The sequence below is a fragment of the Camelina sativa genome, chromosome 9 (assembly GCF_000633955.1).
Source record: "Camelina sativa cultivar DH55 chromosome 9, Cs, whole genome shotgun sequence".
NCBI classification, from domain to species: domain Eukaryota; kingdom Viridiplantae; phylum Streptophyta; class Magnoliopsida; order Brassicales; family Brassicaceae; genus Camelina; species Camelina sativa.
Window position 1 is genome coordinate 6,133,213 of NC_025693.1, and position 26,355 is coordinate 6,159,567.

At 33.2% G+C, this 26,355-nt stretch overlaps 3 protein-coding genes and 3 pseudogenes across 4 annotated transcripts; 1 reads left to right on the plus strand and 5 right to left on the minus strand.

Moving 5' to 3' along the window:
• LOC104710603 lies at positions 3,172-6,076 on the minus strand. 2 transcript variants are annotated; one of them, XM_010427235.2, is made up of 12 exons: positions 5,966-6,076; positions 5,788-5,886; positions 5,615-5,699; positions 5,271-5,340; positions 5,060-5,120; positions 4,914-4,967; positions 4,638-4,794; positions 4,448-4,544; positions 4,087-4,199; positions 3,796-3,902; positions 3,541-3,651; positions 3,172-3,440 (listed from the first exon to the last, which is right to left on the minus strand). In XM_010427235.2, the coding sequence occupies exons 1-12, from the start codon at positions 6,047-6,049 to the stop codon at positions 3,315-3,317; spliced, it is 1,164 nt and encodes a 387-aa protein (XP_010425537.1). In that variant the 5' UTR covers positions 6,050-6,076; the 3' UTR covers positions 3,172-3,314. The 2 variants fall into 2 exon arrangements, with proteins under 2 accessions (XP_010425537.1, XP_019084971.1); XM_019229426.1 differs by having other exon boundaries at positions 5,788-5,879; positions 5,966-6,052.
• LOC109126365 lies at positions 6,515-7,876 on the minus strand (annotated as a pseudogene).
• Positions 10,138-11,390, minus strand: LOC109126366 (annotated as a pseudogene).
• LOC109126367 lies at positions 11,457-12,792 on the minus strand (annotated as a pseudogene).
• On the minus strand, positions 18,673-19,914 carry LOC104710604 (ubiquinol oxidase 1c, mitochondrial). Its single transcript, XM_010427238.1, has 4 exons — positions 19,603-19,914; positions 19,380-19,508; positions 18,820-19,308; positions 18,673-18,732 (listed from the first exon to the last, which is right to left on the minus strand). The coding sequence occupies exons 1-4, from the start codon at positions 19,912-19,914 to the stop codon at positions 18,673-18,675; spliced, it is 990 nt and encodes a 329-aa protein (XP_010425540.1).
• On the plus strand, positions 21,746-25,110 carry LOC104710606 (denticleless protein homolog). Its single transcript, XM_010427240.2, has 16 exons — positions 21,746-21,961; positions 22,075-22,187; positions 22,354-22,462; positions 22,544-22,608; positions 22,698-22,736; positions 22,831-22,927; positions 23,010-23,100; positions 23,191-23,254; positions 23,336-23,412; positions 23,521-23,602; positions 23,738-23,817; positions 23,919-24,003; positions 24,102-24,170; positions 24,263-24,330; positions 24,441-24,489; positions 24,577-25,110. The coding sequence occupies exons 1-16, from the start codon at positions 21,895-21,897 to the stop codon at positions 24,967-24,969; spliced, it is 1,548 nt and encodes a 515-aa protein (XP_010425542.1). The 5' UTR covers positions 21,746-21,894; the 3' UTR covers positions 24,970-25,110.

Here is a 26,355-nt window from a genome sequence, read left to right on the forward strand (position 1 = left end):
TTTTTTTTTTTTTTTTTTTGATCAAAAATATCTTCAACTTGTTTAAAAACCAATATCAACAACAAAAAGATTTTGTTTGACAAAAATAAACAAAAAAAAAATTATCAATAAAACCAACAAAAAGATGATTATCTATATTAACATTTTTTAAATACATTTTGGTTTATGCCCTTTAAGTTTTACTTATTTAATATTTTTTTTACAACATTAACCCTTAAAACAATTCCATAAATAACATTGCAGAGATACTCAAATACTAAACTTTCTTAAATTGACCAAAATTTGTTATATTTATTGCCATAAAATCTTAACAACATATACATTCCGATTTTTCCAAAAAAAATTCTACCCATTAAAGTTTTAACCCATTAAATCTCCAAAACTATTTTTATGGATGCTAGAATCTCTCAAATTTAAATGATATACAACATATTTTCCATAACAAAAGTTTACAATATCCATAATTATATTAACATTAATAAATTTCCTAAACCGAAAATCCAGTTATATTGCCATATAATTTGGTTTATTTTTTATTTTTTGAGGAACTACCAAAAAAATTAAAATTCTATTAATTATCATAAACTATATATATTGACATGGAAAAATTATAAACTATAAAAATATGCTAATTTAGTAAAACAATTAACATAATTAAACTTGATGAAAAACTTATTTTGATTATTTTTTTACGCAAAAACTTATTTTGATTTTGGTGAGACGGGGTGGCATTAATCCCATATAAGAGAGTTAAGTGGAATTGTTTTTTTTTTTGAAAACATTTTTAGATTTGTACCAGGAGATAAATGTATTACTAGACTATACATATATCACACGAGTTAAAACTTTTAAAACACTACAAAAATCATATACTTTGAATACTTATATCAAATACCTATAAAATTTAATATTTTTAAAATTAATAAAATAATAATAAAATAACAAATAAATGTAATATAAATTTTAAATTTTTAAAATTAAAAATATTGTCCCGCGGTGTACCGCAGGTTAAATCATAGTGTATATTGTAAATGAATCAAACTTAGGTAGAGAATCAGTAAACCCTAGAAAAGTATTGAATGGGTCTATTCAAACCTCTTCAATCAAACACTTGGATTAAATATGATACTAACTTTTAGGTTTTTTTTCTTCTTTAAGTATCATTTTGGTTTTATATTGAAGTTGTTAAGTTGAGCAATATTATGCATATATATTGGTACGTTTAATATTTGTAGGAATACAAATATATCAATCTTATGAAATAAAATATTAACATTATAAAAAGACTTATTATCGAACAAACAGCATCTTATTATTATTATTATTTTTTAAATATATATTTCTTTATAAATTCAATTATTAAACTTAAATCTTATAACACAAATTAGGCTGAAGAAAAACGGCGGCGACGGTGACCAGAAAAAACTGTTGTGGTCGAAAATAAAGAAGTTGAAGAAATCAAAGTATATATGCGAAGAATTTTAAAGTATGTATATACACAAAAGTGCACATTAATAGTAGAATATGATAACGCGAAATTTGCAAATACTATTAACGATAATACTTGAATTTTAGTAACTATATCATAACATTTAATCAAATCTAAACACAATAATAGTAAAGCTGAAAACTAAAATCATTTCGCATCGCTAACAGCTAACACTTAGGGGGTGTTATTGGATTGAGGATTTTAATAGATTTTAATTAACCCAGGACATTAGTGGATTTAAAAGTCTAATGCATTTGTGTAGACTTTATAATGCATATAAGGTGGATTTGAAAGTCATTGATAATGTATTTTTGGTGATTGTTATGGATTTTTTAAAAAGTTATTGTTAGAAAAAAATATATATATATCCATAAACTGTGCTATACACCAAAATTATATTAAATTAATAACACCCAGATTTTTACACATGTCATAGAAAACTTGAATTAAACTGTATTTGTTTTCAATCCAGATTTTTGGTGTAATTAAAGAACCCAGATGTCATGAACCCAGAAAAAAAAAATTAAAGAATACAAAAAAACACAGATCTGATGAATAAGTGTGATTATATACAAAGAGTTTGAGGAGAAAGAAACAGAGATTGAACCCAGAAAAAAAAAGTGTGATTATATCATAAACCAAAAAAAAAGTTATAGATTATGAACCCAGAAAAAAAAGTTAAAGAACACAAAAAAAAAATTCTCAAAAATAATACATATCTGATGAATAAGTGTGATTATATAAAAGGATAGAGAAAAAAAATCAAACAATAATATGTCAAAGGCTAGAGATCCATCTAAAGAGAGGAGAAGAAAATGAAATGATTGAGAAAAGTGTGGTATTGTGTTTGTTCATATTTTAGAAGCAAAGTACGTTGAAATCCAAAATCACACAAAATCCAGTAGATATTGAATAACACTAGATTTTAATGGATTTTTAAAAATACCCAATTGAATAACACATGATTCTTAAATACATCAAACTCCTTTAAAAACCACAATCCAATAACACCCCCTTAGTAAAACTCTTAACTTATCGCCACCAAATTATAAAAGAGAACATTAAAAATAGAAAATAACACCATTCTAAAAAAAGTTACCAAAGAAACAATACTCCTCTTCTTTTCTTTTTCTTTTTAATAAAAATGTATCTTTTTTTATTATGTCAATTATTAAACTCAAACCTTATAACACAAATTAACACTTAAATTCTGTAAATTCATATAATAATATGAAAATATTGTTCCATATTTCTAAAAATGTGATTATGTTGGTATAGTTAATAAAAACAAAATTTCAGAGTTTTTTTTCGTTTGTTTTATATGCACTATAAATTTATTTAGATTTAAGCATGTGGCTCAACAATCAGGCTGTGCCAAATTTTGAATAAACACATCAAATAATCAATCAATAAAAAAAAATGTCAAAGTCAATAATTATGTTTGCAGAAAGATAAACATGAGTAAAATCAAGAGGGGTTAATATGTTAACAGTTAAATTCGATTAAGAAAAACGACAGTACACACATGTCGAATTTGCTCAGATCCTCAATAGTTCTGAATTTCTCATGTCTTTTGTAGTAAAAGTTTGGATCCAAAATAACCTTCAGAATTTTTATTAAAAGTTAAACAATATATTAAGAAGTGGACGAAATTAAGACTTCACATTTTTCTTACGGTCGAATATGAAACTGTAAATTGTAGATTTCGATATATTTGAATATCAAATTTGTTGTATTTAATTATTTAGTTTTACAATTTTTAAACAATACAATAGGACAATAGGGACTTTCATGTGTATCGTCGAGAAGTCATTATTTCGTATCATTATGAAACAGAACCTCCTTGCTTCTTTCTTAGCTCTGTAGATGATATATCCATCCGGAATGTGTTTTCTGGAATTGAGATAAACATATCGTTTATTTCATCAGGAATATCAAGATCATCAAGAACCTGCAGAGGAGGAGGAAGAGGAGCAAGGATAAGTAATCCATAGAAATGCTCGAGAACGTAAAAAGTCATATTAGTCGAGATTCTAGTGTTGAGATCAAACCTTAAATACACCGTCTACATTGCGGCCACCAACAAGGAACTTGCAGCCTGTTCGTTTGCAATCACCTAGTACCTCCAACATTCTTTTCTCGCTTCCTTCGTAGTACTTTGGCTGTAAGAAGTTAAAAGTTCCTTATGGTGTTGATTTGAAAGAGTAGAGTACTTTAAACGTTCATAATTGCAACAGTGTACTAGTGTAGCATATAGATCTAATTGTAGGGTTTAAAGAAAGAAACAAAAAGAGGATCAGGCATACATTTATGAGCCTTGATGCAGTGTCGGCACCAATTACAAAACTGCTTCCTGGGAAGAGTTCAGCTTTCTTGTAGAAGAATGGCTGATTTGAAACTATTACCGTCTTTCCTGCCAACGGGATACCAAAACCAATATCAACCAATGGCACTAGTAGTTACACATAAACTTGCACTGGCAAAAAAGGTTCTAGCTTGAATCTGGATCATCAGACTGTTGTAACTCAGAGATGCACAAGAAAGTGGCGCACAAGATTGAAAACATGAATAACTAGTGAGTGAAAAATGAAGATTACCAAGTACTTCAAATTGCTTGACACGATCTTTAATCTCTGCAACTGTAAGCGATGGTTTGTCTGCATTTACTGCAGATATTTCAAAACATGGATACCCTCCGCCCTCAGAAACACTGCACAAACAAATCTGCTTGTGAGATTGTTTACACTTTGTTATGAGATTTGTAGTTGGTGATAATTAAAACGTCAAAAGGCCACAAGACTCTCCAAAAACTAACTATGGAATCAAATCATATAGCACAACTAAAGGGATAATCAAATTGCAAATTACGTTGCACAACATAGCATATCAGATTTAACTAAGAAAAGACAATAATAAGTTATACATAATGGGTTGAACAATAAAGACATACTAGCCTACCTCATACCAGCTTCCAACAACTTAAGATGACCCTCATGTAATGGGTTAAAAGAACCAGGCAGTATAATCTTTCTATCTTTATCCGACCCGTACGATTCTGCAATAAAGGTAAAACTACATCATTAAAGGCCCCAAAATGCAAGATTCAGTTTCTAAAAAACTTCTATGATTCAGATGACCAAAACCTTACCCTTAGAAAATGGATAAATCTTAGAGCACACTTGTCCACCTATAAGCTGCTCTAGCTCTTCTTCTTCACTAAAATGGGTTTCAGACTCATTGGGCACCTCAAACTCAGTCAAGCCAGAGTCAAGTGTCTCAGAAACTTGGCATGCTTTGGCCATAGCCTAAGATAGTAGTAACCAGAAAAGGTTTTAAGAACTCATGGGTACCTTAAAGTACAATGCTATCAGAAAAGTTATCCCCTAGACAGGTACTAGGTTGTAAATAGCTTTATATAACACACCTGAATCAGTACACAGCTTGCCACTTTATCTTCTTCCTCTCGGGTTCGTTTTCCCTAAAACATTCCACAATAAGATAAAAAAACACATGAGAACATGGATAACAATAAAGAGTAACGCAAGACATGAGAAAGAATGTTGCAATCACCTTTGTTAGAGTAACTGAAGTTTCCCATATCCGGTCGGATCCTCTTATCGACAAAAAAAACCTACTCACAGAACAAAACAGAACTATGAGTAGTAATAAGAGAAAGCATCTAATTCCCCTGACCATATGGTTGTTTGTCCCGGACTACAACTTATATTGATAGCTAATATCTCAAGCAAAACACATTTATATTGAGAGCAGGGCACATAACCTGTGATCCCCCCGCTTTGGACGAGAAGTTGCTAATGTTCCCGTAAAACCAACACCAAGAACCGCACATCCTATCCACAAAATTAGCAAGTCAAACCAATCCAAGATTTCTACTTCTTTTGCTAACAAGCAAAAACTATGTCTCTTTTCATAATCCGTAGGCCTCTAAGGCCGTACATCCCTGGTTGAATCATGATATAATATATAAAGCCACCATTTTCAAGATTTGAACCCATGAACACAAAATTTTCATGGACTCTCCATCAATAAACCTTAAACGAACTCAACTAACAAAAATGATACTAAGCAACAACAATGTTAAAGAATGACATGTAGAGTAAAAACCTGGTTTAGAAAGCTTAAGAGCACGATTATAAGCTAACAAAGCCATCTCATTCGCCATTTCTTGGCTACAGTAATGGTTTGGAACCTGAGAGAGAAATATCAAGAACTACTTTAAGAGTCGGGGGAAAGAAAAATTGATCATTGATTTGACTTTGAGGTAATAGAGAACAAACCCTTCCGAGTAATTGGACCATAGAGATCATAGAATACGGAACCACGGATTCAAGAAGTGTGTTGGAAGCTCCTGGAACTGACATTAACCAACCTAAAGACTAATAAATAAGACTTTTGGTTGGATCACGCCAATATTTACAAGAATTCGGATCAATAAATAATTGAGAGAAACCGTACCTGAGAGGCACCGCCAGAAAGATACACGACGGCTTGCGTCGCCGATGAGTGAATCGCTTCCACGATGGTTCGGGTCGCAGCCATTGTTTCTTTCTTCTCTTGTGAAAGCAGAAAAAGAGACAAATATAAAAAAGTTTTTTTTGACTTATAATATTAATTTTTCCATGACTTCAAAAGTTGACTTTGAGTAAAGTTGTAAATGTAAATTATTTTATTTACCATGTCCATAGTAGTGTTCAAACAAAACATATATAATACCATCACTTACTAAGATATAACTACGGACCGTTTTCACATCAAAAAATATTTTGTCTGCGGTGGTTTCAAAGCAGAGTGGACTAAATCATTGACGGATTATATAGTCTGCTGTTTGCTGCATCTATTGGAACTACTAGAATCCAAAAAAAAAAAAGTTAACACAATTTGGGGGGAAAAATAAGAAAGATTGAGAATAGTTGTTATATCCGATTGATTACAAACATTATGTAAAAAAAAAAAAACTTAGCACAATGTAAAAGAACTACCAAAACCGTATACTTTGAGATAACGTTAAAGCAACCATCTGCCACCAAAAGTTGGGAAAAACCAACGAGAATCCTTGAAAGACATTGACGACGATGGAGCTGCACGGCGATGAGACCGTTGGACAGCAGAATCGATTCCAATATCGTCGACGTAATTACTGTATCTATCACTAAAGAACTTTAAGCTTAAAGTACTAGCCTTATTTTTTCTACGAGACTTTCTTTTTTTTGGTGCAAAACTACGAGACTTATAATTACTAAAATATAAGCAATTTTTCCTACATCCATCTTTAACTGCAGCTGTTGTTCCTGGATCCAAAGACAATACTTCGTTCTCTAGAGAATGGATTCTTGTCCATTTTGATGATTCTAGATCCATCTTGTAGACTTCACAGGAGTAAGTCCCTAATCTGTCTTCCTTGCCCAAAATTTCACCGGACAAAGTTACAACAAGATGGTAGAGATGATATGGTCTAGAATCATCCAAAACTGTAGAGCTTGCAAATTCCTTTGGAGAATCACCACCAGCAAAATCAAAAACAGTGATGTTTTGACATGGACTAAGTATATAAAGCTTGCTTTCTTTAATTACCATATCGGTGCAGCCTTGGTTCTTTAGAGGTTGAAACACTTTCCAGCTCTTCTTACTATCTCCTTTCTTGTGATATGCAAAAAAAAGTCAATGTTCCACACAACTAAGTAGTCTTTGTTTCTTTCATCTACCCACAAAACCGCTTTGTTTATTTCAACTTTGGTGCCTTTACCATAAGAAAAACTTCCATAGCCTTCATATGTGAAGGTTTCCAAGAAATCAGACTCACCAACCCTCTCAAACTTCATCTGACATCCATCAATTTCTTCCAGAGTTGGAAGATGAATCCTCTCTCTAGTAAATATATTCAAAAGATAAAAATCGGTTCTATGGTCTAACATCAGGAACCAACTACCAGAATTTNGTGAATCGCTTCCACGATGGTTCGGGTCGCAGCCATTGTTTCTTTCTTCTCTTGTGAAAGCAGAAAAAGAGACAAATATAAAAAAGTTTTTTTTGACTTATAATATTAATTTTTCCATGACTTCAAAAGTTGNCAAACCCGAGATCTCTTACTATATAGGTTTTTTTATTAAGAGGATCATAAAACTTACAGGAAACATGGATGTCGTTTGAAAAGTGGATGAGCCATGGATTAGGGTTTTGTCTAATGCATAATTCCGAAGCGGAATACCAATATGAAGAGATGCACCTGGCTCGATGAAACTCTACAAAGTTCAAACGTTCCAACACTGATCGAATCAGGTCGGGAGGAAGCATAGACCACTTTGAATTGATGTCGGAACCAATCAAATTTTTCTTCGGCGGCATAGCCATAAAGGTTTATTGAGAATGTTTGGGGATTATGAATGTTTGATGTGTTATTTCACAAATCCGTAGGTATAGTATATTTATACAAATCTAAAGTTGATAGCCTAATAATAAAAATTGGAAATGAAGGAATTATCTAAACTAGGCAATATACAGATTGGAAAATATAAAATCTATGAGAGTATATCTCAATATTTATGCTTGTCTACGTGTCTCACAAAATCTTATTATATAAAGTTTGATGTCAAAATTACTAATTAACAATATTTTGACACGTGTCAATTATATCATTAAGATATTGACACATGTCAATTCTAAAATTATTAAAATTTTAGAAAATAAAAATTTAAAAATTCAAAACCTACCATAAAAAGAAAAGATCATTATAAGGAATATATATATATATATATATATATCAAAAATTCGAAATTGNTTGTAAATGTAAATTATTTTATTTACCATGTCCATAGTAGTGTTCAAACAAAACATATATAATACCATCACTTACTAAGATATAACTACGGACCGTTTTCACATCAAAAAATATTTTGTCTGCGGTGGTTTCAAAGCAGAGTGGACTAAATCATTGACGGATTATATAGTCTGCTGTTTGCTGCATCTATTGGAACTACTAGAATCCAAAAAAAAAAAAGTTAACACAATTTGGGGGGAAAAATAAGAAAGATTGAGAATAGTTGTTATATCCGATTGATTACAAACATTATGTAAAAAAAAAAAAACTTAGCACAATGTAAAAGAACTACCAAAACCGTATACTTTGAGATAACGTTAAAGCAACCATCTGCCACCAAAAGTTGGGAAAAACCAACGAGAATCCTTGAAAGACATTGACGACGATGGAGCTGCACGGCGATGAGACCGTTGGACAGCAGAATCGATTCCAATATCGTCGACGTAATTACTGTATCTATCACTAAAGAACTTTAAGCTTAAAGTACTAGCCTTATTTTTTCTACGAGACTTTCTTTTTTTTGGTGCAAAACTACGAGACTTATAATTACTAAAATATAAGCAATTTTTCCTACATCCATCTTTAACTGCAGCTGTTGTTCCTGGATCCAAAGACAATACTTCGTTCTCTAGAGAATGGATTCTTGTCCATTTTGATGATTCTAGATCCATCTTGTAGACTTCACAGGAGTAAGTCCCTAATCTGTCTTCCTTGCCCAAAATTTCACCGGACAAAGTTACAACAAGATGGTAGAGATGATATGGTCTAGAATCATCCAAAACTGTAGAGCTTGCAAATTCCTTTGGAGAATCACCACCAGCAAAATCANCATCAATAAACCTTAAACGAACTCAACTAACAAAAATGATACTAAGCAACAACAATGTTAAAGAATGACATGTAGAGTAAAAACCTGGTTTAGAAAGCTTAAGAGCACGATTATAAGCTAACAAAGCCATCTCATTCGCCATTTCTTGGCTACAGTAATGGTTTGGAACCTGAGAGAGAAATATCAAGAACTACTTTAAGAGTCGGGGGAAAGAAAAATTGATCATTGATTTGACTTTGAGGTAATAGAGAACAAACCCTTCCGAGTAATTGGACCATAGAGATCATAGAATACGGAACAACGGATTCAAGAAGTGTGTTGGAAGCTCCTGGAACTGACATTAACCAACCTAAAGACTAATAAATAAGACTTTTGGTTGGATCACGCCAATATTTACAAGAATTCGGATCAATAAATAATTGAGAGAAACCGTACCTGAGAGGCACCGCCAGAAAGATACACGACGGCTTGCGTCGCCGATGAGTGAATCGCTTCCACGATGGTTCGGGTCGCAGCCATTGTTTCTTTCTTCTCTTGTGAAAGCAGAAAAAGAGACAAATATAAAAAAGTTTTTTTTGACTTATAATATTAATTTTTCCATGACTTCAAAAGTTGACTTTGAGTAAAGTTGTAAATGTAAATTATTTTATTTACCATGTCCATAGTAGTGTTCAAACAAAACATATATAATACCATCACTTACTAAGATATAACTACGGACCGTTTTCACATCAAAAAATATTTTGTCTGCGGTGGTTTCAAAGCAGAGTGGACTAAATCATTGACGGATTATATAGTCTGCTGTTTGCTGCATCTATTGGAACTACTAGAATCCAAAAAAAAAAAAGTTAACACAATTTGGGGGGAAAAATAAGAAAGATTGAGAATAGTTGTTATATCCGATTGATTACAAACATTATGTAAAAAAAAAAAAACTTAGCACAATGTAAAAGAACTACCAAAACCGTATACTTTGAGATAACGTTAAAGCAACCATCTGCCACCAAAAGTTGGGAAAAACCAACGAGAATCCTTGAAAGACATTGACGACGATGGAGCTGCACGGCGATGAGACCGTTGGACAGCAGAATCGATTCCAATATCGTCGACGTAATTACTGTATCTATCACTAAAGAACTTTAAGCTTAAAGTACTAGCCTTATTTTTTCTACGAGACTTTCTTTTTTTTGGTGCAAAACTACGAGACTTATAATTACTAAAATATAAGCAATTTTTCCTACATCCATCTTTAACTGCAGCTGTTGTTCCTGGATCCAAAGACAATACTTCGTTCTCTAGAGAATGGATTCTTGTCCATTTTGATGATTCTAGATCCATCTTGTAGACTTCACAGGAGTAAGTCCCTAATCTGTCTTCCTTGCCCAAAATTTCACCGGACAAAGTTACAACAAGATGGTAGAGATGATATGGTCTAGAATCATCCAAAACTGTAGAGCTTGCAAATTCCTTTGGAGAATCACCACCAGCAAAATCAAAAACAGTGATGTTTTGACATGGACTAAGTATATAAAGCTTGCTTTCTTTAATTACCATATCGGTGCAGCCTTGGTTCTTTAGAGGTTGAAACACTTTCCAGCTCTTCTTACTATCTCCTTTCTTGTGATATGCAAAAAAAAGTCAATGTTCCACACAACTAAGTAGTCTTTGTTTCTTTCATCTACCCACAAAACCGCTTTGTTTATTTCAACTTTGGTGCCTTTACCATAAGAAAAACTTCCATAGCCTTCATATGTGAAGGTTTCCAAGAAATCAGACTCACCAACCCTCTCAAACTTCATCTGACATCCATCAATTTCTTCCAGAGTTGGAAGATGAATCCTCTCTCTAGTAAATATATTCAAAAGATAAAAATCGGTTCTATGGTCTAACATCAGGAACCAACTACCAGAATTTGCCAAACAACTACTCTTATGGAAATCAAACCCGAGATCTCTTACTATATAGGTTTTTTTATTAAGAGGATCATAAAACTTACAGGAAACATGGATGTCGTTTGAAAAGTGGATGAGCCATGGATTAGGGTTTTGTCTAATGCATAATTCCGAAGCGGAATACCAATATGAAGAGATGCACCTGGCTCGATGAAACTCTACAAAGTTCAAACGTTCCAACACTGATCGAATCAGGTCGGGAGGAAGCATAGACCACTTTGAATTGATGTCGGAACCAATCAAATTTTTCTTCGGCGGCATAGCCATAAAGGTTTATTGAGAATGTTTGGGGATTATGAATGTTTGATGTGTTATTTCACAAATCCGTAGGTATAGTATATTTATACAAATCTAAAGTTGATAGCCTAATAATAAAAATTGGAAATGAAGGAATTATCTAAACTAGGCAATATACAGATTGGAAAATATAAAATCTATGAGAGTATATCTCAATATTTATGCTTGTCTACGTGTCTCACAAAATCTTATTATATAAAGTTTGATGTCAAAATTACTAATTAACAATATTTTGACACGTGTCAATTATATCATTAAGATATTGACACATGTCAATTCTAAAATTATTAAAATTTTAGAAAATAAAAATTTAAAAATTCAAAACCTACCATAAAAAGAAAAGATCATTATAAGGAATATATATATATATATATATATATCAAAAATTCGAAATTGTAATATTGTTTACTTATTTTAATTTTAAGTTGCTAATTTTACAAGAAAAAATTACTTTTTATATAAGATAAAAAAGTATGATTATGAAAATTATAAAACTAACTATTGTTTTTAGAAAAATATAAATATTCACCTTTACATAAAAAAAGAGATTGTTGAAGCAAAAGATTTAAAATAAAAATAGATCGTTTCATATTTTTTCACCAATCAAATAATTTATTTAAAACAACTGCTATTGTAACACATAAGATAGGAGTATANATGTTTTGACATGGACTAAGTATATAAAGCTTGCTTTCTTTAATTACCATATCGGTGCAGCCTTGGTTCTTTAGAGGTTGAAACACTTTCCAGCTCTTCTTACTATCTCCTTTCTTGTGATATGCAAAAAAAAGTCAATGTTCCACACAACTAAGTAGTCTTTGTTTCTTTCATCTACCCACAAAACCGCTTTGTTTATTTCAACTTTGGTGCCTTTACCATAAGAAAAACTTCCATAGCCTTCATATGTGAAGGTTTCCAAGAAATCAGACTCACCAACCCTCTCAAACTTCATCTGACATCCATCAATTTCTTCCAGAGTTGGAAGATGAATCCTCTCTCTAGTAAATATATTCAAAAGATAAAAATCGGTTCTATGGTCTAACATCAGGAACCAACTACCAGAATTTGCCAAACAACTACTCTTATGGAAATCAAACCCGAGATCTCTTACTATATAGGTTTTTTTATTAAGAGGATCATAAAACTTACAGGAAACATGGATGTCGTTTGAAAAGTGGATGAGCCATGGATTAGGGTTTTGTCTAATGCATAATTCCGAAGCGGAATACCAATATGAAGAGATGCACCTGGCTCGATGAAACTCTACAAAGTTCAAACGTTCCAACACTGATCGAATCAGGTCGGGAGGAAGCATAGACCACTTTGAATTGATGTCGGAACCAATCAAATTTTTCTTCGGCGGCATAGCCATAAAGGTTTATTGAGAATGTTTGGGGATTATGAATGTTTGATGTGTTATTTCACAAATCCGTAGGTATAGTATATTTATACAAATCTAAAGTTGATAGCCTAATAATAAAAATTGGAAATGAAGGAATTATCTAAACTAGGCAATATACAGATTGGAAAATATAAAATCTATGAGAGTATATCTCAATATTTATGCTTGTCTACGTGTCTCACAAAATCTTATTATATAAAGTTTGATGTCAAAATTACTAATTAACAATATTTTGACACGTGTCAATTATATCATTAAGATATTGACACATGTCAATTCTAAAATTATTAAAATTTTAGAAAATAAAAATTTAAAAATTCAAAACCTACCATAAAAAGAAAAGATCATTATAAGGAATATATATATATATATATATATATCAAAAATTCGAAATTGTAATATTGTTTACTTATTTTAATTTTAAGTTGCTAATTTTACAAGAAAAAATTACTTTTTATATAAGATAAAAAAGTATGATTATGAAAATTATAAAACTAACTATTGTTTTTAGAAAAATATAAATATTCACCTTTACATAAAAAAAGAGATTGTTGAAGCAAAAGATTTAAAATAAAAATAGATCGTTTCATATTTTTTCACCAATCAAATAATTTATTTAAAACAACTGCTATTGTAACACATAAGATAGGAGTATATAAGATTAACATATGCATTTTTGTAACTATAAAAATGTTAAAGTGAAGAGACATATAATAGGTTATTTAATATTTTCATAAAGACAATTTGTTGGTAGTAGTAAAAAATAATGAGTATATTTTAACAGTAAAACATATTTGTGTGTACAAATACACTTCAACAGTAAAATATATTTGTGTGTACAAATACACTTCAAGTGGTAATGTAGATAGTAGATTTGTAAATGGATATACATTAGTGTATTATAGCAAAAAAAACAACTATTTCTATAACTAAAAGTTTATCTCTTTACTTTTATACATTGTTTTTACTTACGAAAAGAATTAAATAAATATATATTATTTGTTAAATTTAATTTAATTTTAATAAATTTGAACTCATCTACAACTATTTACTTAACTAAAAGTGTATCTGTTTACTTTTTTTTTCATGCAAACAATAAATTAAATGAAAATTCCTTGGTTAGTTGCCCAAGCCAGAGGGAAGGGGTTTACAAAAGAAACTTCAGAGATAAGAAAACGCGAAGCACGAACAAGACAATTCACCTTCGTATTTGACGCACGCGGGATCCAAAAGATGGAGAATAGTTGGAAGGACTCCAGCGAGTTGAACTCATCAAGCACGTTGGAGAAGGACGGCCAATCTTTAGGAGACTGAACCATAGTGAGTAACTCAGCACAATCAGTCTCGAAATGTTGACAAGCGATCCCTGCAGTACGTATCCTCTCCATGGCCCAGTACAACGCTTCTAACTCCAAATGCAGGGGGGAGGGGCTCCGTCTTAGAGACTTGGCCCCCAACAACAAGGTTCGCTCCTCACCAACGCAAAACCACCAGTCCAATCCTGAATGCTCATTGGTTGCTTTCCAAGAACCATCAATCTGACAACAAGGTGAAGAAATCTGGACATCCGAAGACGGAGATGGAGCTGACATGACCGCCATAAAAGAGAGCGCCTCTTCCCAGGCTAACTTATCGCCTAAAGCCTGAGAAGTTATATCATTCACCTCGATCTCTAAACCTTGAAAAACATTTTTATTAATGGCCTTCCGGATTGAAGAAGTTGATGGGGATCACCCTGTTGAAATGCATCCATACATAAAACAAAATCCAAATTCCAGTACACTGACTCATATGGAAAACATGTACAAAGTAAATTGTGCTCGAACCTTACGTAAAGACCCGAACACGAAGCACGAACAAGACAATTCACCTTTGTATTTGACGCACGCGGGATCCAAAAATTGATAATAGTTTGAAGGACTCCAGCGAGTTGAACTCATCAAGCACGTTGGAGAAGGACAGCCAATCTCTAGGGGACTGAACCATAGTGAGTAACTCAGCACAATCAGTCTCGAAATGTTGACAAGCGATCCCTGCAGTACGTATCCGCTCCATGGCCCAGTACAACGCTTCTAACTCCAAATGCAGGGGGGAGGGGCTCCGTCTTAGAGACTTGGCCCCCAACAACAAGGTTCGCTCCTCACCAACGCAAAACCACCAGTCCAATCCTGAATGCTCATTGGTTGCTTTCCAAGAACCATCAATCTGACAACGAGGTGAAGAAAACTGGACATCCGAAGATGGAGATGGAGCTGACATGACAGCCATAAAAGAGAGCGCTTCTTCCCAGGCTAATTTATCGCCTAAAGCCTGAGAAATTATATCATTCACCTTGATCTCTAAACCTTGAAAAACTTTTTTATTTATGGCCTTCCGGATTGAAGAAGTTGATTAGGATCACCCTGTTGAAAGGCATCCATACATAAAACAAAATCCAAATTCCAGTACACCGACTCATATGGAAAACCCTCTGACGAGACAGGAGTCAGAGATAAATCCCAAACTTCACAAGAGCGAGGACATTCAAAGGAAACGTGACTAATAGTCTCAACCACAAAATCACACATTTACACCAAATATCACATTTGACACTTCGGTGTATCTATTGACTTTTATAGATAATTTTTACTTATTAAAATATTTATTTTAAATTCTTTGTTAAATTTAGTTTTATTTTAAAAACTCTAAACCCGCACATCGGGCGGGTCCCTAATCTAGTAAAATATAATTTGGAAAAATAGTTTCTTCATTGAAATTTTTTTTCTTTTAAGTTTTAACATTTTTAGAGTTTAAAAAAAAATAATTCCCCATTATTAATAGATTAATTATACTGTAGTTAATATTGGGGTTTTATATCTTAACTAGATAAGGACCCGCCCGATGTGCAGGTTTAAATTTTTGTAAATAAATTAAATTTAAAAAAATATATATTAAAAGTTGTTGTACATTCTTTATAAGTTTTATTTTTGCTATAATACACTGATTTATATCTATATACAAATCTTTTATATATATTACCATTAAAAGTATATTTTTTTTTACATCTAAATATATTGCATGTTACAAATATATATTTTAACACCACCTAGAAATGTCTGTATGAACACATTAATTTCTTTACTTTATATGTTTCTTTACTTTTACTTTTGCATAGTTTTTTTATTTACTAAAATTTTTGGCTCAAAAAAATTTCGAACAAAAAGATATTACATAATATACTAATCAATGATGTATCATCACAATAGTGTATGACCAACCATGGAGAGAACCTTGGTTCCGTCTTCCTCCCTTATGAAGAGAACTTTGCATCCAACCTCCTCCACCACGGAGAGAACTTTGGCTCCGCTTTCCTCCTTTGGGGAGATAATTAACCTTGCGTCCAACATCCTCCACCTTCCTCCCTTGCATAGATAACCTTGCGTCCAACCTCCTCTACCATCGAGAGAACCTCGGCTATGCCCTCCTCCTATATGGAGAGAACATGTTCACGTCTTTTAGCTATCAAAAACTGGCTTGCTCCGACAACCAATGTTAATGACTAATCAAGGCTTAATGATCTTGATAATACAACCCATCATTAATCCTCTCCTTCCGTATCAAATCTTTTGATAGTAACTAATGTTAAATTTTCCAATGTATTTGTGGAAGTGTCTTTGATACACCATGATGTAGAGTCTGTCTCTGCCACCTTGCTTAGTGAGCCCCACGTCTAATCACGGCCTGTGGGACCACCCATATCCGACGATCAGTTTGTTACGTCCAGGAGTCTTTAAATACTTGTTTACCGATCCTACACATCACCATATGATCTTTCCCTGTGTTTTGTTCTCGCTCGCACAGTTCCGATAATCACTTCCGATAATACTTGTTCTTAACTCTGGAGTTCTCCTAGGATCCTTGACCGAAAAGATAAGTGCAATTTGGTGACATAGGTGGCCAAATCAATTCTTTTGAACCTATCCGCAAACCAGGGTGTCACAGTCTCCGAGCTCCTACGGATATATCAACAACGATTTATGTTTCTCCAACCTATCTATCTATGTTTGTTGTAAGCTTGTGTCTGATTAGCCTATTTCATCCAACTATTAGGTTGATGAGCTTCTACTCGTTATCTCCCTTCNTCTATCTATGTTTGTTGTAAGCTTGTGTCTGATTAGCCTATTTTATCCAACTATTAGGTTGATGAGCTTCTACTCGTTATCTCCCTTTGGGATTGAATAAATGATAACGATTATGTTTGCACAAAAAAAAAAGAGTCTATGATCAACCAATAAAGGTTGAGAAATTAGAAGAAAATTAATTTGATATAATTATAGATATAACAGAAAATTATAAGCACGTTAATATATGAATCCCAAATAATTCAAAGATGAAAGATATATTAAAGAGAACAATCTAAAAATACTACAATAAAATTTAAAATACACTATTAGAAAAAGAAGACGCATATTTTAATCTTTTATTTTGGGTCAACATATTAATCTTAAGTATTCCAAACTGAAAAAGGAGAAAATATGGAGAAAAAATTGGTCTTAAAAATAAGAAAATTTATCTTCCATTAAAATAGTTTTACCAATAGAACAAAGTTGAAAGAAGTGTTTTTGAATAAATTATTTTGTAAAGTGAAAAATATGAGACGATCGATGTTTATATAGAAGTGAGTATTTACAAAATTTAGAATTAACAATTAACTGTATATTTTCCTTAATCCCATTTCTATTTTTTTGTAGATTATTAACTTTAGTTGAAAAATAAATAAATAATATTATAATTTTAAATTTTAAAAGTTATTTTTAAATAATAAGGAGACTATATATACAATCATAAAATAACTTTTTAAATTTTGATTTTTTTATAATTATTTTTTTACAGTATTAATATTGTTTAAAACAAAATATTTTGTTACAAAATTTAGAAATAATAAATAACTGTATATTTTCCTTAATCCCATTTCTATTTTTTTTGTAGATTATTAACTTAAGTTGAAAAATAAATAAATAAAATTATAATTTCGAATTTTAAAAGTTATTTTTAAATAATAAGGAGACTATATATACGATCATAAAATAACTTTTTAAATTTCGAATTTTTTTGATAATTATCTTTTTACAATATTAATATTGTTTAAAACAAAATATTTTGTTATTGGTTGTAATCTCAAATTTCTCCTATTAAATATTAAAATTTACACATGTCAAAATTTCATATTGATAACTTGACACATGTCAAAATCCTGTTAATGACTAACTTTCAAAACCCAACTTTATATAATAAGATGTTAAGTTGAAAAGTCAATAAACAGAATAATAATCAATTTTAATATGATATATAATACTATAATTACAAAATTTACAAATTAAATTAAGAAAATAGAAAATCTGGAGAACCAATGAGGGAACCTTATTTACTACTTAGGTTAAGAAATTTAAAAATTATTTAAATTTAGTGTAAAATATATGATACTTACAAGTTACAAGTTACAAACTTTACAAATTAAATTAAAATGGAATCATCATGCTCCGTAAAACGTTAAAAAAAAGTAAATAAATAATACTTCCAATTTATACAGATTAGATTACAACGAAGTTAATGTATTGGAAATTTCTTCTAACATAATTCGTTTCATATATATTGGGAACTTTGTCACGTAATCATGTCGTGTAATGTTACGGGAAATGAACTTCATCATTTAAGTATCACATTACGTAACAAAATAATAGAAATGTATATCTAATATTTTCCAAAACTAAATAATCTGGTGGTGGCTTAGCTTCAACGATATCCAATTAAAAAGAAGTCATGACGAGTAGCAATTCAAGAAATTAAGTTTTGAGAGCGAGAAAATAAAACTAGAAGCTCTTCTCTGATTCAGTGATATCCTATGGGAGCTGGAGCTTCTTTCAGCTCATGACCTTGGTAGTGAATATCCTGCGCAGTTTATACAAACCATTGAAAGAATTAATCATCTTTTTAACATATATAGTATATAGTATAATTTTCATATATTACACTTACGGATGCATAGTGGTTAACGTCACGGTGATGCGCCTCATCAGCACGAACCACCATGACGACATCACGAAGCGTGGCGTCAGCTTCAAGCCTCCAGTAATCAATAGCAATAGCCGGTGCGGGAACGTTCTCAATGTTACCATTATCTATTTCCTTTAGAAACTCGGTGTAAGAATGTATTGCTTCTTCCTCAAGGTATCCAACCATACGATGAGCAAATTTGGGAGAGATTATGTATCCGAGTAGATAAGCGTTGAAGAAAACGCCTTGAACGGCGATCACAAGAGCTCGTTCGTACCATTTGGGTTTCGCAACTTCCATGAATGTCATCAAGTGCATTCTCTCGTTCTCTGCTTCTTCGAGAAGGGCTTTGATCCAACCCCCACTTTGTTCGAAACGCCTTAGCGATTTGAAGTGCATAAGCATCCCTCCAACCATTCCTGGTACCGCTGCTACCGTCTCTAGCATCATCGCTCGGCATCCGTATCTCCTCTGTGTTTTAGTCGTTAAGCAAAAATAGTTCAAACATACAGTTTAAGCTCAACTGAAACCTAAGAGCGTACCTGGAAGAAGAGATCGGTAGGCCATCGAAGAGATTTAACCATCCAATAAGCTAACTTATCCGGTAAAGTGGAAGGCACATGATGCTTCTTCAAATCTATAGTCAGGTCTGCTTTATAAGTCTCCCATGGCTACCATTGTTGTTCCACACAAAAACAAGAACATATAAATCAACAAAGAGTAAGTAACGAATACACAAAACATGTATATGTAATGTGCACGTACCCGAAAGCAACTCCATTTCCATTCAGTTCCATCTTCTTTGGTGATTTTCATTGGCTTCACACCCCAATAACTAACGATTAGTTGCTCCCCTTTGTTACCTTGATCATCAGTCTTGCCGCCGTCGGTAGATCCTTTCTTATCCTCCACGGACGTTTCCTTCTTTTCAAATGTCATCTTGCTGAGATCTCTCACGCCTCCCATCGCCGGAGCCCTGAAATTTTTCGCTGGAGCAAGTTGGTGATATAGAGCATTAATGGAAGTCGCCGGCTTTGATGCATCAAGGAGAGATCGACGGACTACTGTAGTGATCATTTTCGGATTCAAGTGAGGTTTTTTATGGATTTTCGAGAATGTAAAACCCTAAATATGAGAGTTAGGGGTTTAGAGAAAAGACGACAAAAGGGTTTTAACAAGAACAGAGCTGCCTGAATGTGAAGGGTTTAAGTATAGCTGTCGGGTTCGGGTTCAAGTATTGATCGGGTCAGCCAAAATAAAGCCCGAGCGCATAGGGCCCTTTAGGCCTTTTCTGAAATAATTAAGAATAAATCCCAAATAATGTTTACGGATTAAAAACTAAATTGTATAAATGGAGTATTTTTCATAGCCTTCAGTGTAATATTTTCTTTGGCAGGTACATCATCGTTCATAAGTCATAACGAAAGCTTAAAAGTCTTAGGGGTCTTACTTTGAGATAAACTCTCATTTAGTAAGTAGACATGGAATGTTAGAGAGAACTAGGTTTCGAAAGAAGATATTACATAAATGTCATCTCTTTATCTGTAGGGAAGTAGTGGAGATGGTACACTAATGCCAAACCCTAGTGCAACAAAGTTTATGTGTGTTTGATTTCGTCATCTTTGTTTACACCAACTGGATGGAATCAGAAAAATATCTACAGAGCAATTTCTGTGGTGCAACAAAACTTTACCCCTATTGCTCCAACTTTTACATCTTCAAAGTTAAATTTGGGGTTTTATAGCCTTATAGGTAACAACATGTGTATTGTTCCTGAATATCAAGAGTTTTCAATAAAGAGAAAAACAATTTACTAGAGAGATACACGGTGTGAAAGGGTTTAGCAATTTTTATGTGACTAAAGTTTGTGAGTGTTGTTAGCTTCAATGGCAAGATATTTTGGACTAAAACGTGAACAAGTCGTGAAGATTCTTTCGCCCCAATGAAATTGCTGGCCGTTACGTTATATATAAGCTAAAAAAAAAAAGCTTTTGTGGACTAGATTGGCTAATTGAACATAAGAGTAAAATGCTTTTGTACCAAACCAAACATAAGAGGAAGTCAAAAATGACTTGAGCACATAGGAAAAACAAATAAAACCAAACTTAGAACTCTTTAGTAGTCTTTTTAACATTAACGGCGTTGTATAAACTCTGTCTTTTTGAGTTTCGTCTTCACCGGCTTTAGTGAATCCCGAATCGAAATTTCGGCGAAGACCCACTTTTCACCATCGGTGTCTAATCCTCTGCTAACTTGAGGTTTCTTCGAAATTCTCATTTTTTAAAAAAAAATTGAAAAAAAAGAGACAAGGAACAGAGCGACTCGTACAATGTTTTGAAATCAACAAGAATATGAAGAAACAAGAAAAGAAAGAAAAAAAAAACAGATTTGTTATCAGTTGGAGGAAGATTGGTACTCTTTTTTACAAAAGACGAGTTTGTTTGCCTTTGCGATTTGGGTTGCTTCCTCAAGAAATTTAATAGAGGACGAAGCTTTCAGAGGAAGATTAGGTGTAAGTGGAAGTAGGAGGAAAGGTTAAAATTGGAAATTGATCATGTGTTTTTTTTACGCGGGAAAACTTGCGATCTTTTTCACCTAGGTTTATTCTTAACTGTTCGGTTAAATCAATTTTTGGGTTTTTTGACAAAAATGCTATTAAAATTAATTGAAAAAACATTTGGTTCGATTCGGTTCTCAGATCGGTTGATCGGTTCTAGCCGAGTCATTCTTCTTCCTTTGGTAATCCTCGAACTAAAATGATATGGGCCAGCATATTTGGGCCTTATGGGAAAAAACCTTTAAAAGTCTTTCTTTATTTTCTCTCCGTCAATGTCAAAACGAAAAAAATTTTCGTTTTTTGGGGAAAAAATAATTTTCCCGCGTGAGATGAGAGACACACACCGCCCACAAAATTCCAGTATCCCGCTCCGAATTCAGAGATAATAAACTTTACCTCGGCCTCCACCGGGAAATATCTAACCATAACCTCATTTCTCCTCCGCCGCTTCTCTCTCTCTCTTCTCTATTCTCTCTCGATTGCGAAGCAGATACTCTCCGATGGAATCCTCCAGATCTAGATCCGTCTTCGTCGACATCGGACTCAGAGAGCTCAACGGCTTTCGAGGTATTTTCTTACATTTTACATACAGATTCGTGCTTCTGTTTGTGCTTTCTTGTGTATATCTGAGTCTCAGCCTCTTTGGATTGTTCTGATTGAACTTTTTTTTTGGTTTCCAGTACGGAAGCGACCGTTCTTCCCAGATTCCGAGCTGACTTGCAGAGAATTAACCGGCGTTTCGGTAGAACACGACGGGATTCGAACTCCTCCGTTGGCTGTTTCGTTTTGTAAGGTAAGCTTTAGTTGATTTCTCACTGTAGCTAGCTCCAATCCTAGATCCAATTTTTCAAAGCTCGATGAGATCTTCTGATTTTGTTGTGGGGTTTTAGAAATCTATACCTCAAACTATGGTCGTTTTGTGATTTAGGATTAACGATTGTTGTTTAAAACGTATACAGACTAGCCGGAATTCTCAATTATTCGCGGTATCAGATGAAGATGGACATGTGAGCTTGTTTAATTCCAGTAAGAAGTTTGCCTCTTCTGCAACCCACCAAGAGAATACAGGTCTTGTCTCGTCCCTGTTAAAACCCTAATTTCTCCGGAGCTTTAACAGAATACTGATTTGTGTTCGTTTACAATGTGTAGAGAAAGCTAGGTTTCGTGATTGGATTGCTCATTATAATGCTGTGTTTGATATTTCTTGGATCAAGGTGCGTTATATTCCAGTTTAAATTTCTGAATCATTAATGGAACTAAGTGAAGCTTGTTTGATGTTTACTCATTTGTCAATTTGTTGCAGGGAGATAGTTGTCTTCTGACTGCCTCTGGTGATCAAACTGTAAGTAGTGGTGGTGGTGACTCAATGTTTTTTAATTGACTAGTTTGTGAGGACAAAAATTTTGATACTGACATTTGCATACGCTTGAATGTAGATTAAAGTGTGGGATGTGGAGGAGAATAAGTGTACTGGAGTTCTTATAGGACACACAGGAACTGTGAAATCAATGTGTCCACATCCAACTAATTCTGGTTTGTTTCTTGCATATATCTCTTTTAAGTTTTACTGTTTGATAAATTTTGTTAAGATAACTCTAATTCTTGCTGCTTGTAGATCTTCTTGTATCTGGTTCAAGAGATGGATGTTTTGCGCTATGGGATTTAAGATGTAAAAGTAGTTCTTACAAACAGGAACTTTGTATCAAGTAAGTCCTCTAAACTTGACTGTGAAGATCAGATTTGTTTTTTTCTTCTTCTTTAAAACCATCTTGATAGTTGTTCTGTTCTTCATACAGCTCTACTGACATGGTTAAAGGAGCTCATCTATCCCCTCTTTCAAAACGAATCAGACGTCGCAAGGTTTTACCTCTGCTCATTTGTGACTCTTCCCTTCTAATCTATTTCTCCTATCATCTCTGCTTATTGGTTTCATGTTTTCAGGCTGCTTCATCAAGTATTACCTCTGTGCTTTATCTCAAGGACGAGATCACAATTGCCACTGCTGGAGCACTTGATAGGTACTTGCACAACATTTTAGTGGGTTCATATAAAGCTACTGCTACTCTTTAAAGCATATAGAAATATTGTTTACATCCTTTGTTTTTCTTTTTCTGCCATTCTTTTAGTGCCTTGAAATTTTGGGATACAAGGAAGCTGAAAGTTCCTTTTGCTCAAGCATCTCCACAGTCAGACCCAACAAACACTAAGGTAAGCTAAGCTGCCTTTTTACTAGTCTGAGATAAGATCACATGTTTGTTCTGAATGGGCTTAACCCTCAATCTGACTGAAGGGATGAATTAGGCTAATCTTTATCCTGTTTTTTTTAAAAAAAAAACTGTTCAGGAAAAAGGATTACATGGTATAGTATCCTTGTCTCAGGACTCAAGTGGAACCCTTCTCACAGCATCATGCAAGGACAATAGGTTTAATTTTTATGACTATAACTTTTCTTAGTGAGAGAGTTTTCGTCAAACCTTCCAGCTTTAACTTAACAATTTCTCTCTATTTCAACTATCTGTTGCAGAATCAATTTATACGACACGCTGCAGCTTGACAAAGGACCTGTAAAATCCTTCTCTGGCTGCCGAATTGATTCTTTTTTCGTAAGGGTAATGCCTTCTTCACAATTTCCCCTTCAATCACACAATTGATTTACTTATAGAACATATTCCACCTGCTCACTCACTATCTCAACATTGCTCTGCAGACAATGATTAGTCCTGATGGTGAATATGTTTTGAGCGGTTCAAGCGATGGAAACGCTTACATATGGCAGGTTTGAATCCTTTGTCACTTAGTTTGAACATTCTCTAACAAATCAATTGTTTCAAGACTTATGTATGCTTAAGTAACCATTACAAATTTCAGGTCAATAAGCCTCACGCAGATCCTACACTCTTAAAAGGCCACGACTTTGAAGTTACTGCAGTAGATTGGTAAATCCACTTCATCGACCCTCATCTATTTTTCTTGAACCAATCATTTCAACAATAAGAAACATTGAAAACTTAATTCTTTATTCACTGGTGCCAAATCTTTTGTGTAGGTCTCCATCAGAGATTGGGAAAGTTGCAACAGCTTCAGATGATTTCACGGTAACAAAACATTTCATATATGTTGATACAAGCAAGAGGTTAGGATCTTTAGCCTTTTTTACTGACTTCATGTCTGTTCATAATTAGGTACGACTGTGGAACATAGAGAACAACCGCTGTTCGAACGCAAACTCAACAGCATCTGCGCCTAGAGTCAAACGCAGAGTAACCGCATTGTCAGATAGTGAAGCCAAAGAGATACTTGAGATGAACAGAGAAGCTGAGAGTCCGCAACAGCATTCACTATTATTATCATCATCAGATGATAAACAGTCAATGCCTATCATCGGAACTCCAGAGTCTAAAAAGAAGAAAACATCTTCATCATCATCATTGTCATCGTTATCATCATCATCAGAAGAAGATACAATATGCGAGAGAACACCAGAAACCACATTCAACAGTCCATCCTCTGTACTAAACCCTCCTTCCTCAGTCAAAAGGCGAACTATTAGAGATTATTTTCTTGTCACTCCCTAATCTTAATCTCTTCTTTAATTGATTCTCTTTGTCGCAGTCTGTTGTACAGAAATTGTAAGCCTTATTAGATTCGGGTTAATATCTGAAAGTTTTGTATGAAGTATAACAGAAAGTATTAGAATACTTTTACCGTTTTGTTAATGCTCAAAGCATCCATTAAGAGATTTGAATTTGATGTAATCAAAGTCCTTAAGAGACATCAGTTTAGCCTCCCATATGTCTTCTTTATTACCACCTTCTCATTCTCAAACTCAACTACACATAGATCACTATAAATACTCCCATAAAAATAGACGACCCTTTCATACCCATTTCTAGATCTCTCTCACCAAGAGAAACGTGTGTATGATAGTGCCAATATCGTTGCCTTGAAACTTGAAAGTGACTAATTTCCCACATCACAGTACGGCAAAATCATTACCTGAAAATGACTAATTCGCTACTCCACAGTATAATATAACTTAGCCATAATTTTCTCCTTCATATATGGATCACTCCCTCAAGAATCAAGATGATAGCACACATTTTGCTTCAACAACCCACATATCATCCTCAACCTTCTCGGCTAATGGTACAGTTAAAAATTTTAAATGGTTCTAAAGCCTATATAGCTAGTAGTACTTCTCCATTTGCTTTTATAAAGCTCCACAATCCTATTAGTTAGATGATAGTGTTTTGAATATACATGAGAGTTGCCATTTGAGCTGATTAGTAAACAATATCATGTGCTCCTCAAAAGTCATCAAACTCAATTACCGTTAACAGTAATAAAGCAGTGATTTTTCTATCTATGTACGGATGTACCATGTCACTTGATTTGATATTATTGCAGTAAAAAATTTATTTTAAAATCTAAGAAAAAAGAATTGACTTCGCAAGACCTTGATTTGATTGTTTTAACTATACATGTGTTCATATTACTTTTTCTGTAAGTAAGGATTTTGGTTTGAGAAGTTTCAGTTTCTGTAGATCTAAAACCGAATAAGTATATGGATGAAATTATCAATAATTGGGTGCATGTGTTGACTATGCTGGTCTTCATGAATTGCACAAATTTTATGAGAAAATAAATGATTTTGGTCTTTGAGTTTGATGGGTTAACAAATAGTGTGGTAGTCAAAAAAAGGTTTTTTCAGTGGAAGAATGTGAAGAAGTTGACGAGGAAGAAGAAGAAGAAGAAGAGTATAACGAAGAACCGGACGGTAAAAGTAACGATGACAATTACCATAAAATTTGATAATAAAAATGACAAGAAATAATATGAAGAATAAGAAAAAAATTGAATAAAATACATGAAAACATAGGTGGTAGCGATCAATTAAATATGAAAACGAGATAAATTCATGATTATAAAATTGTTTCGTTTTTCTGGTGGTGAAAGAAATG

What these genes read in the sequence shown, in the direction of transcription:
- LOC104710603 (XM_010427235.2), bottom strand. Translation starts at nt 6,049, where the DNA reads ATGGCTGCGACCCGAACCATCGTGGAAGCGATTCACTCATCGGCGACG. An exon ending in CCAAAGCGGGGGGATCACAG is followed by an intron (nt 5,121 to 5,270) that starts GTTATGTGCCCT and finishes TTCTGTGAGTAG; the next exon opens with GTTTTTTTTGTCGATAAGAG. An exon ending in TTGTTGGAAGCTGGTATGAG is followed by an intron (nt 4,200 to 4,447) that starts GTAGGCTAGTAT and finishes TTGTTTGTGCAG; the next exon opens with TGTTTCTGAGGGCGGAGGGT.
- LOC104710604 (XM_010427238.1), bottom strand. Translation starts at nt 19,914, where the DNA reads ATGATCACTACAGTAGTCCGTCGATCTCTCCTTGATGCATCAAAGCCG. An exon ending in CTACCGATCTCTTCTTCCAG is followed by an intron (nt 19,309 to 19,379) that starts GTACGCTCTTAG and finishes ACTAAAACACAG; the next exon opens with AGGAGATACGGATGCCGAGC. An exon ending in ACGTTAACCACTATGCATCC is followed by an intron (nt 18,733 to 18,819) that starts GTAAGTGTAATA and finishes TAAACTGCGCAG; the next exon opens with GATATTCACTACCAAGGTCA.
- LOC104710606 (XM_010427240.2), top strand. Translation starts at nt 21,895, where the DNA reads ATGGAATCCTCCAGATCTAGATCCGTCTTCGTCGACATCGGACTCAGA. An exon ending in TTGATTCTTTTTTCGTAAGG is followed by an intron (nt 24,004 to 24,101) that starts GTAATGCCTTCT and finishes ATTGCTCTGCAG; the next exon opens with ACAATGATTAGTCCTGATGG. An exon ending in GAAACGCTTACATATGGCAG is followed by an intron (nt 24,171 to 24,262) that starts GTTTGAATCCTT and finishes TACAAATTTCAG; the next exon opens with GTCAATAAGCCTCACGCAGA.